Consider the following 16,876-nt stretch of genomic DNA (forward strand, 5'->3'; position numbering starts at 1 on the left):
AGGGGGATAATCCTAATGGATGTCTATTCATGACCTAATATAATTACTTACAAGATGTTCACATGACCTAATATTACTAAAGTGATGTGTGCCATATGTCAGCATCTTCAATCACCTAGATACATTATAATATCACATTGTTAGGAGCATAACATGCCATCCCTCCTTGCTATGTTTTATCTTTAGACATAGGAAGAAGCTAGATAGCATGACAATCACAAGTTACTACAAATATGACACTTTGACCAATCATCTAACCATTCATATTTCATTCTTTCCATGGCTTTTGCTTGACAGTGCCTGGATCCCACCGCACTGGCACAACCTTAAAATAGTAGGGGAGGTAGGGGCCAACGCCAACTAGAGTTCCCTCCCACCCTGCTTCCCTGCATTGGTTGGGGGGTGGGCATGTTACGTATAGAATCTCGGGCCCTATTATTGCCAGAATCCTTCATGCCCTAACCCCCCCCCCCCCCTACTATTTTAAGGTTGTGTCGGGGCCCTACTATCTATAGTTGCAAATTACGGCCTCTAGTTTTTTATGGCCCAGACTTGGAAGCGAGCGGGGTAGAGCCCTACCCAACTATCAATTATAGGCTAGCGGTCATCCTTAAGCCATATTTTGTTGGACCCATTTGATTCCATTCCTTATCTTAGTAAATTGTCCTTTGCTTCCATGAGTAACCATAAATTCTACGACCCCATTACTTGTAATAATTGTTTATTTGATTTCATGTAGGTCCATAGAGATTGGCTATTTGATTCCCTGTATATCATTCCTTTGTGATGGTTTCCTCTATGATTCTTGCCTCTCATGGTATAAATGGCTATACACCAAACCCTTTGCTATCACTAGAACCTTCTCTGATGCGTTACCAATTTGTGTCATTTGATTTGTTGTCTTTTGATATAATTACTAGTCTCTTTTTTTTATCAATGCCTTGCTCCTTTTGTTTCTTCTCTAATTCAAAAGCACAATCTTCATTAGATTCTTTAACATACTCTTCCTTGACTTTCTTTTGGGCTTCATTATATGCAATATCTTGTAATGTATCATTTTACCTTCTATGAATCTATACCAAAGCTTCATGAGATTCTTTTGCAAATTAAACTATATTGTTCCCACAAATTCTAACCAAGGATAACCAAGAACAATATTGAACCCATTTGTGTCCAAAGCAATAAGTTTGAATGCAAAAAGAATCTATCAATAAAAAACTTTGTAACTTCAAAGAATTCAATATTTGTACCAAATATTCGACAATCCTTGATGTTATTTGCTTGTACATGTAGCTTCTTGTCTAATTCAATGTTAGCAAAGTTATACTTGCTGCTAGGGTTTACAAAGACAATAACTTTTTTCTTCTATCCTCTGTATACTCTTATACTTGTCCATCTTCTTTTTCTTCTTTTCTTCTTCTTCTTCTTCCTCTTCTTCATTTCTTAGTTCTCTTCTACCTTTCAAGCCTATTTGTTTGAAGCCGCTTGTTCTAGTTCATACAAAGAAGAATTGTCCTCAAACATTGGTGTAACTGTAAGCCATTGCTTAGATTCACCACTTAAAGACAGCAAAAAAAGTACTTCCCATACCATACTATTAACATTAAATTAGATTATACCGTCGTTCTCATGCATCTCCACTTCCATTGAATTAGGAATCTTCATGTAAAACTATGATAGATCATGCAACACAAATCCTTGGTATGAAGATTTGCAGAGATAGGAAGAACAGAAAATTGATGCTATCTCAGACTGATTATGTTGAGAAGGTGTTGCAATGTTTCTCTATGAAGAATGCTAAAGCTGTCAGCACACCTTTACCTGGTCATTTGAAGTTGACTAGGGAGATGTGTCCCAAGACACAAGAAGAGGAGGATAAGATGTCCAAGGTACCCTATGGTTCAGCTGTAGGAAGCTTGATGTATGCTATGGTATGTACAAGGCTAGATATTGCACATGTAGTGGGAGTCGTTAGCAAATATATGAGTCATCCACAAATTGAGCATTGGAATGCAGTCAAATAGATTCTTAGATATTTGAGAGGAACATCTAGCAAGTGTTTACAATTTGGGGGCTCTACTACTGATTTACAGGCTTATGTTGACTCAAATTTGGCAGGGGATATTGCTACTAGGCGGAGTACTACAAATTATGTCTTTACTGTTGGTGAGGAAGCCGTGAGCTAGGTTTCTAGGTTACAGAAAGTTAATGCTTTATCCACTACAAAGGTAGAGTATGTTGTTGCTACAGAGGCAGCTAAGCAGATGATATGGCTTCAGTTCTTCTTGGAAGAATTTGGACACCCTCAAAAGGATAATTATTTGTTTACAGATAGTCAAAGTGCCATTCATTATGAGAAGAATTCTGCTCTGCATTCAAAGACCAAACACATACAATTGCAGTACCATTTCATTCGATCAATTATGGATGATGGGCAATTAAAGCTGGCCAAGATAGATACAAATGACAATCTAGTGGATATGTTTACAAAGGTAGTGACAAGGGAGAAGCCGAATTCCTCTTCAGCTTTGGTTGGTCTTCTAGACTGAATAGGAATAAATCAACAGTACAGTCCAGGGTGGTTTGATCCAATGGGAGCCCCATATGATAGTAGTATTGCTACAGGATCAATCTCCAAGTGGGAGATTGTTGTCTAGTGTGGAGTCTAATCAGTCCCCATCTAGTGTGGAGTCTAATCAGTCCCCAAGTGGGAGATTGTTAGTTTGTAGTGACTAATTAGGGAAGTACTGTGCATACTTTATAAAAAAAATTGGGCCCTATTTTATCAGGATTTTGGGCCGACATGTAATTATTAATTATGACCCTAAAGCAGTAAAAATACTTGTATAAAAGGGCTTAGGATTAGGGATTGTTTCATAAGGTGATGCAAAAATTGGTTCTTGTGGCAGTATTGAGCTATAAGGGATTAGAGATTGTAATTAGGTTGTAATCACTGGATCGTAATAGTATCGGACTTGTTGTTTCGTGGACATAGCCTAGGGATTTGGGTGAACCACGTTAAATCTGTGTCTTGTGTTCTTTTCTTTGTGATCTATTATTTTCTGATATTGTTTATATTTGCATGTAATTTTTATTTATGTCCGTGGTTTAAACCTAACAATTCCAGGTTCCAAACAAGGCTCAAACCCTTTCAATATAGCTGAAAGATCAAGAAAAAGTCAATATAGCCAGCCTCTCTACCTTTTAGAAGTCTTGTTTATGTAGCTGCTTTAGAAAACTAAACCCTTTGAATATAGCCCAAAGATGAATAAAGTCAATATACCTAGCTTCTCTACCTTTTAGTAGTCATGTTTTTGTAGGTCCTTCTGTGCTACGTTGTAGAATTTGAGATGAAATGATTGAAAAAACACAGGCAGGGGAAGATACACACCTAGCAGTCTTGTTTCTCTAGCTCCTTTAGAAAATTTACTAGTACATGGCAAAGTTTCAGTTGAAATGATTGAAAATAACAGAGGCAAGTGAGATACCCAAACCACAAGAATCCCTAACCTGGTTGAGGCTTACATAAATTAATTTTGACTCAACAGAAGCTGATCTCTACCAGGTTAAACTAAAATGTAACTAAAATGTAAATTACTACAACATTGCAGTGGCTCATTTCACTAGTTGAAAATAAATTGGTTTGTATTTTGTAGTCCAATTCACAAGTTTTGGTCCTCGTCCTACACTTACCTAGGGGTAAAGTTTTCTGGACCTCATTTCAGTATGAGATTTGTCATGCAGTCCCGAATTAATAAGGGGATCGATTCATTGATTATGCTTGAGAGAAAGTGGTTTAGACATCACTTCCAAGATACTACGACCAAGATGTCCATTGTGGGCTCTTTAGTCGCTGACAGTCCTCTATGGCTCTATCGTGTGGGATCTCTCCTTGATTTTAATTGGGCTTCAATCGAGATAATCCAAATCCTCCTTCAACGTATTATCATATGTCATCGAACTACCCCACACAGTTTCATCCTAGCCGAGATTGGGGCCCATCTGTTCAGGCTTGGGACTATCTTTGATTTGGTTTTGTTCCTCCATCGGCCTCAAAGTTTCTCAAGCTGGTCATCACAAATATTATTACCTGGCTTGCTGCTCTTTTGAGGCCGTGTCGAGCGCCAATCCTACTAGCAAACCCTGTTGCTGATTCACCCAAGCTTTTGCTCTCCTTTTTTTGATTGGGATTTCAATAGATTGCCTCCATGTATTTCAATCCTCTCTAAATGCCCTTGCTCACCTCCTTCCCTCCCAGCAGGAGTTGAATGAGCACGTCAAGCTCGAAATCTTCAAGCAATATATTGTCACGACATGGACTAACCCTCTAAACGGCTCCGCCAAAGGATGGCCTTCTATGTCGAGCACTACAAGGATTTCCGGGACGAGATTATTGTGCACCCCTAGTACTTCACTTGTCGTTGCACTCATGCCCCCCGCATCTCTTTGAGATCTTTTAAAATGGGCTCCCACCGGCTGCGCATTTAGACTGATCACCAAATTGATAGAGGAGAGGATATGTCATCTTTACCCCCTTGTGAAGCAGAATTGGAGACCCATTTTGTTTTTCATTGCCCTATATACTATGAGATCAAGAAGAGGTTCCACTACTTGTTCCGAGAGTGCATGTCCATTTCTTTTTTCTTCAAATAAACTGATCAGTGGCGCCTTGCACTTTACCTCCAAGAGACCATACGACTTCGTGATTACAACTTGTAGCTCCAGTTTTCGACGAGATACACCCATGACTAGCTCGTCACCTATTTCTTCATGCTTGAGTCCCCTACCCAGGGGACAAAGCAGTTGCTGGGCTCTTCCTCTGGACACACCAGATTTGTGAGGCCTAGAAGAGGACCCAATTGGCAACATCACCCTATCGCCAACAACTCCCTCAGACAATCTAAGGCACCTCGCCCTAGACCTTATCCTTTGGTTATGGATTGCTTCTCATCTATGAGGAGTTTTTAGTCATTCTTTGTTTCTATTTCTTTTGCTTATTGCATATTCTTTTTGCGGACATTGTTTGGTGTTCCCACTGTAGGTTGTTGCCTTGTTGTATGCTTTTCAATCCCTTAGACCCTCGTGATCTCTTGTTGGACATAATAAATTTATCTTATCTTATTTCTAAGGTGACAAAACAAATGATATTTGTTTCTCAAGTGAGCCAACTATAGGATAAATCATAAAAGTTAATATCCAAGAAATGTGAAAAGCCATATTAATTAAGTCTCTAAGCCTTTATTTGCCACATTTAAGCATCTTCTGCTCAACCTTTACTAGAATTTAACAAATTACGCTTCCAGTAATATTTCATATGCCAACTCAGATTATGCATCAATGGCACTAAACTTATGGCAATGATAGTAGAGCATAAGTTAATTTTTAACTTTTTGAAGCAATGCTGACATCTAACATTGGCAACAACATCAATATCCCCATCTCCTTCCTCTCCAACTGATCAGGACCCAGGACAGTACATGGTGGATAGACACATTCAGTGAACTAAACATGCAACAGAAAAAGGATAAATTATTAAATCTGGTTAACAGATGCTGAGAGCTAAATCAAAAGTGCAAATGACAAGGTGCAGAAGGATTAAGAGAAAAATTTGGACACTTCAAAGAGAACTATAATACAAAATTGAAAATTCTATTATGCAAAGTTTTGTATATGATCTAAGAGATCCGATATAGCGTAGCTATCCTTCTGTTCTAGCAGAAGCTTCTCTGTTCTACCGTCCAAAAGAATGGCAGTTTTAAAGAGCAATTGGTCAGTTACATGAATGCATGCAGCTCTAATGACTGACAGATCCAATGATAAGATTCCTTAAAGTCACTGTTATGTAGAAAAGTCACTGCAACTGACCATTCAATACCATGTTTGGCCAGAACATTTGCGACAAGTTGAATTCAGCAAGATTGGAGAGGAGTCAGACTATCACATTCCCATCACATGTTCTGGAGATGATGACAAAGCTGCTAACAGAGCCATGAAGGCCAAGTATTGGAGCAAACAATAAGCAGCCAAATGTGATAACAAAGTAAAACTGAACATAATAATAAGGTACAAGGGAATAAAAATAACCCAGGTAATTGGAAAGCAACTAGACAGTTACACTAGACAAAAATAACAAGGATATAAATTGAAAATGGATAACAAGAACCATATAACTAAGTGAAAATAGAAAAGACCATTTAAGGGAAAGACCCTTCAAGGAAACAAGAACAACTGAAGAACAAAAGTGTAGACCAAGGCAGAAAATCTTATCTCTGCTAAAAATAGGTGCAAAATTCTTCTCACTGACAGAAAAAGGGTTTGTAACTCTGATTCAACAGTGATGAAACATTGAAATGAGAGGTACAGCTCACTGCAAGAAATCTAGAAGAGGGTAAAGGTAACATGCATATATTGTGTTGAGGGAATACATGAAGGCATAAACAAAATGAAATACCACCTTGAAAGGATCTCAGTCGACATGAAGCCATGTCCTCAAGATGACTGTTGAACCAAAGATAATAAGGAAGATGAATCAGTACTTAAAGTGATTTTAGGGAAAAAAAAATATATGAAAAGAAGAAGAGATGAGGTAGGAAAAAATTGAAATGAGAAGAATGGGGATCAGATAGGGGACATTTGTTATCCCAATATAGCAGTTAATGTCACCGCTACAAGATCCAAGAGGTTACTTCTAGTTCCAATTTACACTCAAATCATCTTTCTCATTTGTATCCTATGCTCAAGCCTCACTTGAAAGCACCAGTTAGAATTCAGCTCAGCATGAACAAAAGCAATAAAAAATTGCGGTTCTATTTGAACTTACAATGTAATATAGAAAAGTCTCCATATTAGTTGGAAAGGATTGACGCCATTACACTTTGAGTTACACAGTTCAAAGCCCCTATTATTGGCAATAGTAACACTATCAAATATTGACATATTGATCGAAGACTCTTGAGTAACATGCAGTTTGATGAACAAAGGTCCTCCACGGACTCAATATAGAATTTTATGTTAAGTGGACGCATGGAAGAATAAACTGGATGAAATGCCACCTTGTAAGGATTCCCAGTTGACATGAAACCATGTCCTTCAGTTGAAACAAAAGTAATGCAGATGATGATTCCATTCTTGCAGATTTTTCAGGGGAAAAGGTCAACAAAATGAACAAGGGATGAAATAGAGGATGTTTCTTCTGCCCATCTTTAAGATAACACTTACAATGTGTGGCTACTAATCCTTCCAGCTTTATGTAAGGATTAGTGGTATTTTTAAGATGGACAGAAGAAAAAACAAATGGAATTATCAAAACCATAAGTATGGAATCCACATTTACAAGGACAAACTTGATTGACTGAATCAAGTAAATGTGGTATCTAATGCAACTTGCAATACTGTGGAACTTCAAAAGGGTCACAGTTAAGAACAGGTTCCAATTTCTAGGGTGCAAGATTAGTACATATTAATGGAACATCTCTCTATTGTGAGAATAAAATCTCTTATAGCCACAAGATCTCTTATGATTCAAAATTGTGCCTTTTGGGTTAGCCAAGATTCCAATGCTCTTCCAATATTCAAGGCAATCATGAATGGCATATTTCTGTGACCTAAGATCCCTTGTGTCCACTACTTGGATATCAGTATTTGAACTTAGACTGTATAATTTTAGGTTTTATTCACTTCCAATTTACCCTTGGTCACTTTCTTTACTGTTTAGTGACTTTCATACCTAAGGTTCTTTTACCCTAATTCTTCTCTTTTGAATCCTATTAACCTACTTGGTCATTTATGGCCATTTTTATAATTTCAATCTTTCTTTTTTTCTTTTTTTTGTCTCGGATGGTATCCCCGTGACCTCTCTTTCTTTTTAATGATTTGTTTGTATAGAATATTAACTGACCAAAAACAGCAAGCAATTGCAAAATGTTTAGAATGCATTAAATAACACTGTAAAATAAGTTTTGCATGCAAAGACTTGAAAAACTTAACTATTCTATTATAAAAGACATTAAAGCAAAGCCAAATATATTGTGAAGAATTATTGGCCAATCATAAGCAAGTTTTATTAAATTACAAAATGACAGTCTAGGATGGCACAAAAAGGTGAAAGTTGTTGTAGTTGTCAAGTACAAGTTAGAAGAAAAAGCTTTTTCTTCAGCAGCCTAGCATTTTTCTCATAAGGTTCATGACACAATTGCAGACTTATAAACAGAGGAAAGTGCCAACTTCATAAGGTTTGTTTTGTCATAACATTAAGAACCATTATCTTTGAATTATTATATTAAAATGACCTGTGTATTCCAAACTGTAAACACAATGAATCAGCTACAAGTCATCCCTACACGCATGCAATTGCTCATGTGTGCTTTTTGGGTGTCAAACATTCAAGTCAACCACCACATCACTTGAGGCCCAGCATTGTCAAAATATGTAAGCAACGAAATAAATTTACTTCTGTACATATTAGCATAAGGGAATTGCAAAATATAATCAAAAGTATCTGTTCATAGTACTCTGACCAGCAAAGATAAGGCGAATAGCATTTATCAAGGTCCTGTAACACTTCAAGGCCAAGAAAGAAAACTAACCCCCAAAACAATTGTCTTGAGTGCTTTTGTGAATCCCACAGGCTTGCCTTCACTGTCAAATGCTGCCCGCCATCTCTCTGGCTTAAGTATCTTACTTGCCTGTATCATCATAAGAGCACTGAAATTATGTAAAGTTGTAAACTGAGAAATCCCTTGGGCTTAAACCAATCTCAAAGAAACGGCACGCATAAGCTACTCTAAACATAAAATCACTGGATAAGGGCAAAAACCCCCGGAAATGTATAATTGAATAAATATTATGTTTACTAAAGTAGGCAACAGCTACGGAAAGAGTTAATAGCCTAAAGATAGAAATAACTGAAACAACAATCTAATACATTATTATACAGATTGTCCAATATATTGTTGATTGTAACAATAAGTGGTTTATACAAATCTGAAACATCTGGAATTAAGATTCCAATTAATCTTCTTAAGCGTACCAGTCTATCTCAGGGTCATTGTGGAGCTTTATGCGGCTCCACATTAGACAGAAAAAACACATTTCTCAAGGGTTCCTAGATGCTAGATATTTCTCAAGGATTCCAATATGAGGTATTTAAATAATTCATATTGGCCTACGGCAAGAGTTAATAGCCTAAAGAGAGAAATAATTGAAATGACAATCTAATACATTATTATACAGATTGTCCAATATATTGATGATTGTAACAATAAGTGGTTAAAATGAATCTGAAACATCTGGAATTAAGATTCCAATTAATCTTCTTAAGCGTACCAGTCTATCTCAGGATTATTGTGGAGTTTTATGAGGCTCCACATTAGACAGAAAAAACACATTTCTCAAGGGTTCCTAGATGCTAGATATTTCTCAAGGATTCCAATATGAGGTATTTAAATAATTCATATTGGCAATTATGAATATCAAATCATTATGTATTTATAAATTTAAATTTTTTAATACACACATACATACATACATACATACATACATACATACACAACATACACACATGCATACATACACACATACAAACATACACACATACATACATACACAACATACACAACATACACACATACATACACACACACATACATACACACATAAACACATACATACATACACACATACATAAATACACACATACATACATACATATATAGCTGATTCCAAATAAGTACTCATAGGCAAGAAAGAAAAAATGGTTGTTCACAGTACCTACACCCATGCCAGGACCAGCAGCTTAGCTTTAAAATAATTTTAAATTTTTGGTATTATGTATGATTTTTCAGGAGCTGTGAAATAGTTCATCCATTTATTTGCACAAAAGCTAAAGTTGAGCTATTAATATGGTCCAAAATGCACTAAAGACAAGCTATATTGGGTCTAATACAGAACTACATAAACGACTTGCTATTTGTGAAGCAAATAAATTTACATATTATGCACATTTTTGCTCATTGTTTCCCACTGAATCTGGCAACGAGCACAAAATGTATGAAATAGAATAGTGCAGTGAATAATGATTGTATTATGTAAAGGGTGACATTGCAGTTTGTGATCATTATTTCTAAATTGAGGTCTTAATTTGTATTTGCAATTCATTTATAAGTTCAGTGCACTCATTTAGACTTGACATGAGACTTCATTTAACATTATATTCTACAAAGGAGTTCACTCACATTCAATAACTAGTACTCATATGCCATGCATTGCAAATCTTGTTTCCACAGGTGCACAAATGTTGCACATTTAGATTTTTTTCTAAAGAAATATTGACGGTACCAATTTTAACTGTTAAATAGAACAGTACGTAAATCTTCTTGTACATTTTCACTTCTTGTTTGGAAGTATCATTTCTAGAAAACATTTTTTGTTATTGACAGCCTTGAAATATGTAACTAAAGTAGAACAGCTTCAGATTTGCAAATTATTGTAGGAATTACTAACCGGAGTGAAAAATTTCTTATTTGGAAGCACAATATTCTACTATCAAACTACCAAATTAGAAGATTATTCATATAATATGCTCTGCAATATAGTCCCCTAGAAGAGTGAAACAAAAACAGAGCTTTCCTCTACATCATAATTCTGGAGGTCATCGTTTATAGTTGAAAGTCTAAAACTTCTTGTTCCTGATTCTCTGTATCTGTTTTATATATGCACATTTTTATCTTAAAGCATTAAATTATTTTCCACATTAACACTGAAAATATAACATGTCAATGCTACAAATGCCAAATAAAATAGATCATCCATAAGAATGCATAAATAATTTTGTTTCACATAAACAAAAAGTTGTACAATATAATATCCAACTCTTGAGCCCTTCTTAGACTGTTTCATGTATACCATACCATGAAAGACTTGTTTTCATTCAAATAGCATCAATAAATTTTAGAGAAACTGCATATGCAAAAGCAAATAGTGTTAATAATGTAGGAAATTACCTCAGTTAAATAAGTGATTGGAATTTCCTCATTGTCTAAGCCAGTTTCAGAAACGCCAGGATACACTTTGCAATATACAAGTCTGCTTCAGAAGAGTATTTATGTCTGGAAATCCCCTATTCAAAACATAAACAAAACTAGTTGCAAATAAACCTAATCGCTTGATATCCAGCTGAATTATATTTTCAGCTGGATATCAAGTCTTATTTCAAAATTGTGTTTTTATGTCCAATAAGGTCCCTCTTACGAAGCAAAGACAAAACTAGCCAAATAAAGTTACACGACATCTAAAAGAATTAAATCAATTTGTTTTTTCAAATGTAAGGTTGCTAACAACATCATCAATGAGACAGTATTACACCTCATTGATATTGGGGTGCTATATCTAATCAGATGATATCCTCAGTCCTTTGAACAGACATCAGCCTTCAAGATTGAGGTCGGATTCTCTCTTTCTTTCAATAAAGCAGATAATTGCTTTCAGTTTATTAGAAGCAGCATTAAGAAGCATCTTCTCTTGTGAGAAGAGAAAGAAAACTGAAGCAATATAGAAAAATAAGTGCATCTCTTATTTATAGGTTTTATCAAATGACATGGTGGGGGCAGTTTTAAAAAATTAGGCACATTTTAAAAATACAAAAGATCAATTATTCATATATAAATACAAGGAAATTGCCATATACATCATAGAAACATGGTCTTGAGCCCAACGTGTGAAATAAATATAAGGCACTAGACCAAACAACAATGGCCTTGGGACAGTACTTTTCCAGAAATATATCTTAGATGCACCCTGATCCAATCTTCCTGCAAATTTTAAATAATGAAGAAGAGTAACGCAAAGCAGTCCACCCTCGATTGTGAGTATCCTAGACAGAACCCAATCTACCCAAAGTTGTCTATTGCACCAACATAAGTTTGCAGCCTACATGTTGCTTCAGGATAAATGATTAAAAATCTCCATTACTGTGTGTTCTCTAAGGCATCAACCTTCATGGTTTCAAATCTCCAAGGCCTGCTTCTGTTTCAGCTACTCCATATGCGAATAAAATGGAGTGAACAATACTATCTTTATGCTTGAAATCAAAGCATGCTGCTGGCCTCTTTTCAGAAGAGTCGGCATTATTTATATTACGATTAGAACATGGTAATGAAAATTCATGCCCTCTTTCAGAATTGATGTTTTCCTCACGTGTTGTTATGAGTTGATACCCTTTTTCCAAATTGATAACTTTTCAACATGGTGTAAGTTAGAGCCTTCTATGTTCCTGTTTTACAGATCTAAGTCATAACTACCACCAGCAGAGGCTGAACAATTATGACAGTGGCTATAAATGTCAGATTCCTATTAGAAAACAAAAAAATTGAACCAGATTTTCAAGCAAACCGACTTTTATTTTTGTTATGACTTTTCCTCGCCTGTGCTATAGGGGATGGCTGCCCATCCCGGGAAAGCTTGGAGGACATCTAGGTATCCCCTAGCCATCCCAAAAATAGCAGCTGTCCCTTATTGTTTCCTTTAAGTTTCCAAAATATCTCCACAATTTGCTTAATAGGGGATGGACGAGGGGACATTCCCTAGTCATTCCCAACATTAGGATGGATGAAATATCCCAGGTAACATAGGATAAATTAAAAAACTGTAACAAATCCATGTTGTGCTTAATTCTGACCTCTACTCATCCCACTATTCAGATTTAGTCCCTGATAAGAAAATTGATCCCTTTGCCATCATGCAGTGAAAAAAACCCGGACATAAAGCTGAATTTTCATTCAAACTTAATTCACTAACCTGGAAACCCCCTGTAATGTCACCTGCTTGAAGAAAATACATTTTTGCAAAAAATAATTAGATAGATGCCTTTGCTATTATTCGTAGTATTCACAACTTGGACAAACTAAGATTCATATAGGGCCATAAACAACGGTTCTCAAATACACTGGACATTCCAATAGTATTTCCCCTAGACACACATCAAAAGGCATGGTTGGATAGTTCTGAAGAATTTGATGTTCTGAAAGGCTACAGAGTGTTAATTTTTAAACCAGAAACGAAATAAGCAACAAAAACAAAAATAATGAACACAAGACACTCCTATAGCATTTCACATGGATACTCCAGTAACATTTCACGTGGGCATACTTCAAAGACCTGGTTGAACACAACACACTCCAATAGCATTTCAAATACACTGGACACTCTAATAGCATTTTACACGGACACACATCAAAGACCTGGCTGGATAGTTTTGAAGAATTTGATGTTCTGAATTTTGAAGGCTGCAGAGTGTTGATTTTCATACCAGAAATGAAATTAGAAGCAAAAAACAAAAAAAATGAACACAAGACACAGCAATTACCCCGGGAAAAGCCTCCAACTTGAAGGAGAAAAACCCAGCTACCAATATATCACTTATACGTTATATATTATGATTAGCAAAAGACTGTTTCACAATTTGCCCAAAACCTAGGCTCCACACTGAAGCAATGATAATATCTCCTATGTATCTGCAGGCACTAACAAAACTCCTTTGGTACAATCGCCCCATAAGGAATATCGAACCCGAAATATGAATACGATTTTCTGTTTGATGTATGAACTTGTCTTGGCTATGAAGAGTCGACATTTTAATTTTTATATATATTGGATTCAGGAGAGAGATAACTCCTGCAGCTATAAAAGATGAAGAGGAGCTCTTATTATTTTAGCATTAAAATCAAAGAAGCACAACATCAAGAGTAATCTTTGGAAGAAAAGCATCAGAAATAAAGTTCTACTTTAGTTGCCCAATTAGTTGTACCAGTGCTCCAAAAGCAAGGGCCGTTTCAAGCTTATAGCATGTTAAACTAATCTTAGCCAGAATCTCCTATTGAAAATCCAGCATGTCTCCATTTTACAACTTATATGATTTAAGAAACGTTGGTAATGTCTTCCTTATTTGTCTTACATCTGTTATTTGTCAATTATGGTTTTCAGAATACTTTCCAGCCAATTCATGAGTTTAGTAACATTATGTATGAAGCAAGTTCACCTAGGAATCACTTGACAGTAATTAGAGGGAATTCTTACAGCAAATGCCTAGGTTTAAACCTGTTGACTGTGCCAAATGGCAGTTTTCATCATCCATATACAATTCCTTTGCACACAGCATTGAAGCGTCTCCCATATTAAAGTTGAATGTATATACAATATCGATTGGAAAGTTAAAAAGAACTTGTGTGCCAAAAAGCCTCTTCATTCAAAAGACAACTCTATTCTGCACATGTGGCATGAAAGTAAGTTCAGGCCAGTAAAGCATGGGAATGATGGATGAGTCGGAATGATGGATGGGCACTCGCAGGCTGACCAGTAAGCTAGGTTGAGTTCTATAAGGGCTCTGACCAAAAGCATCAAACTGCCATAAGAATGGCAAAGGAGGCTGAGATAAGATGGGCGCAAATATGGGCCATTTTCAATAACATAGCAACACAAGACTTGACAGCAAACAGAAGCAATGGAATCCCAAAAAAGTAAAAAACAATTCCCTGCATAAATTGGGTTCTGAAATCCTAAATAAACACTACCATCATGAATAAATATAGATAACATAAAAGATCTGATAGACGGACCTGAAAAATGTAAGGCCCCTAATGCCCACTCAAATAACACATAAATTGCATGAACACAAAAAAAGATCATGATATTGGAATGTGATCTGCCAGTACGTTGGCACGTTTAACACAGAAAAGGTAACAAGGATTCTAAAAGCAATAATAAAATGTACCAACGTGAATAAATGAGACTGCTAACAACAAGTCCTGATTATTCAGAACCTCAAATCTGAAATTTGGATCCTACCAGCCACCTGGATCCCATCAGTTGCATACAAACAATAACTAAATCATCGCAGTTATTGGGTTGTGGCTTATTGATCTGATTTATCAGGTTGCAAACATCAAGGGTGAGTTCTCCTGAATTCTAAGTAGTCTCCCTGTTCCACTTTACAAACATCCCTTAGCACTGCAGCGAAGAACTTAGCTTTCTGACAAGTCAGTAAAAACTCAAGCGGGCATGTCTCCGACATCAATCTGTTCTAGCAGTATGATGGGGCACTTAACTAGTTTAAGCCTGGTGCGTGTTCTACCAAACAATCAGGCTAGTATGCGCCCAAACAAGCCAGCCCAATGTCAAAGAGGTCTGTGTTAATGTGGAAGGGGCAAACGAGTTGGTTTTTAACAAATCACTAATTGAAATGAAGTACGACTCCATGGATGGCTTGTTATTAGTTAATGAGAGACTGTGTAGTTTTCAAACCAACCAGCGCCATGTGTTGTGCTAATGTGGTATTTGTGTTTCTGGTGGCAGATGGGTTGGCTTTCAAGGATCACTGATCCAAAGATGGTAGGACCGGACGAATAGCTTCTTTTCTAATGCACGATTATGTACCATGATAGAGCTTCTGCAGATATTTTCCAACGAGCGTACAAAACTTGTTTGGACTGAAAAGGCATTTCGTCCCCAGTGTATGGAGTGGTGGCTACGAAAATAGCAAGCAAGTTGGCTTTCAATGAAACGGTGATAACTAAAGACAGGAAATCCATCTGGCTGGTTTCTCAAGCCAAAAGGCAAACTGTTAGGCTAAATCCATTGTCCAGATATTCTCCAACCAGACAACAAATCCATATTATGACTAGTGGTTAGGTTTTCAACGAACCCAAAGGCACTGTTTGGCAAAAAAAACGGAATTTTTTGGATCGTTAAAAATGGAAATGGATGGATGGCCTTTGAAACATTCAGACAAAAAGCGTGGAAATAAAAGGAAACACACTAAAATGTAACAGCTAGATGCAATGAGCCAAAGGGATCGTCCAAAGAATCACTGTGAAACATACCTTTGAAGGCGAATACGATCCTCCCCTGCCCTTCCCCTTGCCCTTTCCCCTCCGATCCCGATCACCAACAAAAGAAGCCACCCTGCACAAATTAACAGGTCCTCCTCCCCCACAAACCCATCCACTGTCCTGCCAATCCCCAGACATGGCGACGGCGAACCCCCTTCTCCTCCTTCTCCTCCTCCTCCTCCTTCTCAAATCCTTCAACTCATCTTTCAATGTCGTAATTACACGAGTCCCGCAATTCTCTCCAATGCACACCCTTTTCCTCCACTTGGTTTTCTCGTCATGGATCCTGTCAATCAAACAACCCCACATTTTATTTTTTTAAATTCGCTTCAATTAATCGCCCACCACAGGAGCACTATGCAAATAACAATGTCACATTGTCCAATCTAATCCAATCCAAACGGAATCGAAGAATGCCATTAATGATGACAAAACAGGTGGGTCTCAACTATCAACTGCAGTTTCACAGACTAAGATTAAAATACCTAAAAATAGACCACTGTCATCCTTCTCGCGCCCCAAACAACTAGTTCTAATCTGCAGTCAGGCCAGCGTCTCAAAAACCAGAAGACCCGTCTAAGGCGTGTGGTCACACGGAGATTGGCTTTGATTACTGCTCTATGTGACCGCCAGCTTATGACTAACTGGGCCAAGACAATTCACGACATTATTTTACGACAAAACTAATTTTACAGACAGCAGCCCCAGTTGACCTCGGGATTCTCATTTATATTTCTTTGAACTCTTCAAATTCATCCCTTTTTCTACTTAACATAGAAATTGGTAATCATCATTCTTTACGGGTAATCGTTGCTGTAATTATGCCATACGAGGACAGATCATGATTATTATTATTATTGGAGGGTTTGCCCAACTGAACTACTCTGATGCACTTAAAACAGCAAATGTGTTAGTTTTTTTATTAAATGCATCTATTAATAGGACAGTTAAAAATAAAAACAATTTCTATATTTATAATTTATAATATAAAAATT

The 16,876-nt window shown here is 36.7% G+C and overlaps 1 protein-coding gene across 6 annotated transcripts in view; it reads right to left on the reverse strand.

Annotated features, from left to right (window-relative positions):
• The window catches only part of LOC149566709 (uncharacterized), a 67,186-nt gene extending 50,569 nt beyond the window's left edge, over window positions 1-16,617 (reverse strand). For all 6 annotated transcript variants that reach the window (XM_089820043.1, XM_089820041.1, XM_089820042.1 and 3 more), the window contains exons 1-3: window positions 16,367-16,617; window positions 15,873-16,167; window positions 8,586-8,684 (exon numbers count right to left, since the gene is read on the reverse strand). In XM_089820043.1, coding sequence (XP_089676169.1) covers window positions 8,586-8,684; window positions 15,873-16,019 — 246 coding nt within the window. In that variant the 5' untranslated portion in view covers window positions 16,020-16,167; window positions 16,367-16,617. The remainder of the gene's footprint in view (window positions 1-8,585; window positions 8,685-15,872; window positions 16,168-16,366) is intronic.
• Window positions 16,618-16,876: the final 259 nt, after the last annotated feature.

Source organism: Cupressus sempervirens, chromosome 3, assembly GCF_028749045.1.
Source record: "Cupressus sempervirens isolate cs-2001-9-10 chromosome 3, ASM2874904v1, whole genome shotgun sequence".
Classification (NCBI taxonomy): Eukaryota; Viridiplantae; Streptophyta; class Pinopsida; order Cupressales; family Cupressaceae; genus Cupressus; species Cupressus sempervirens.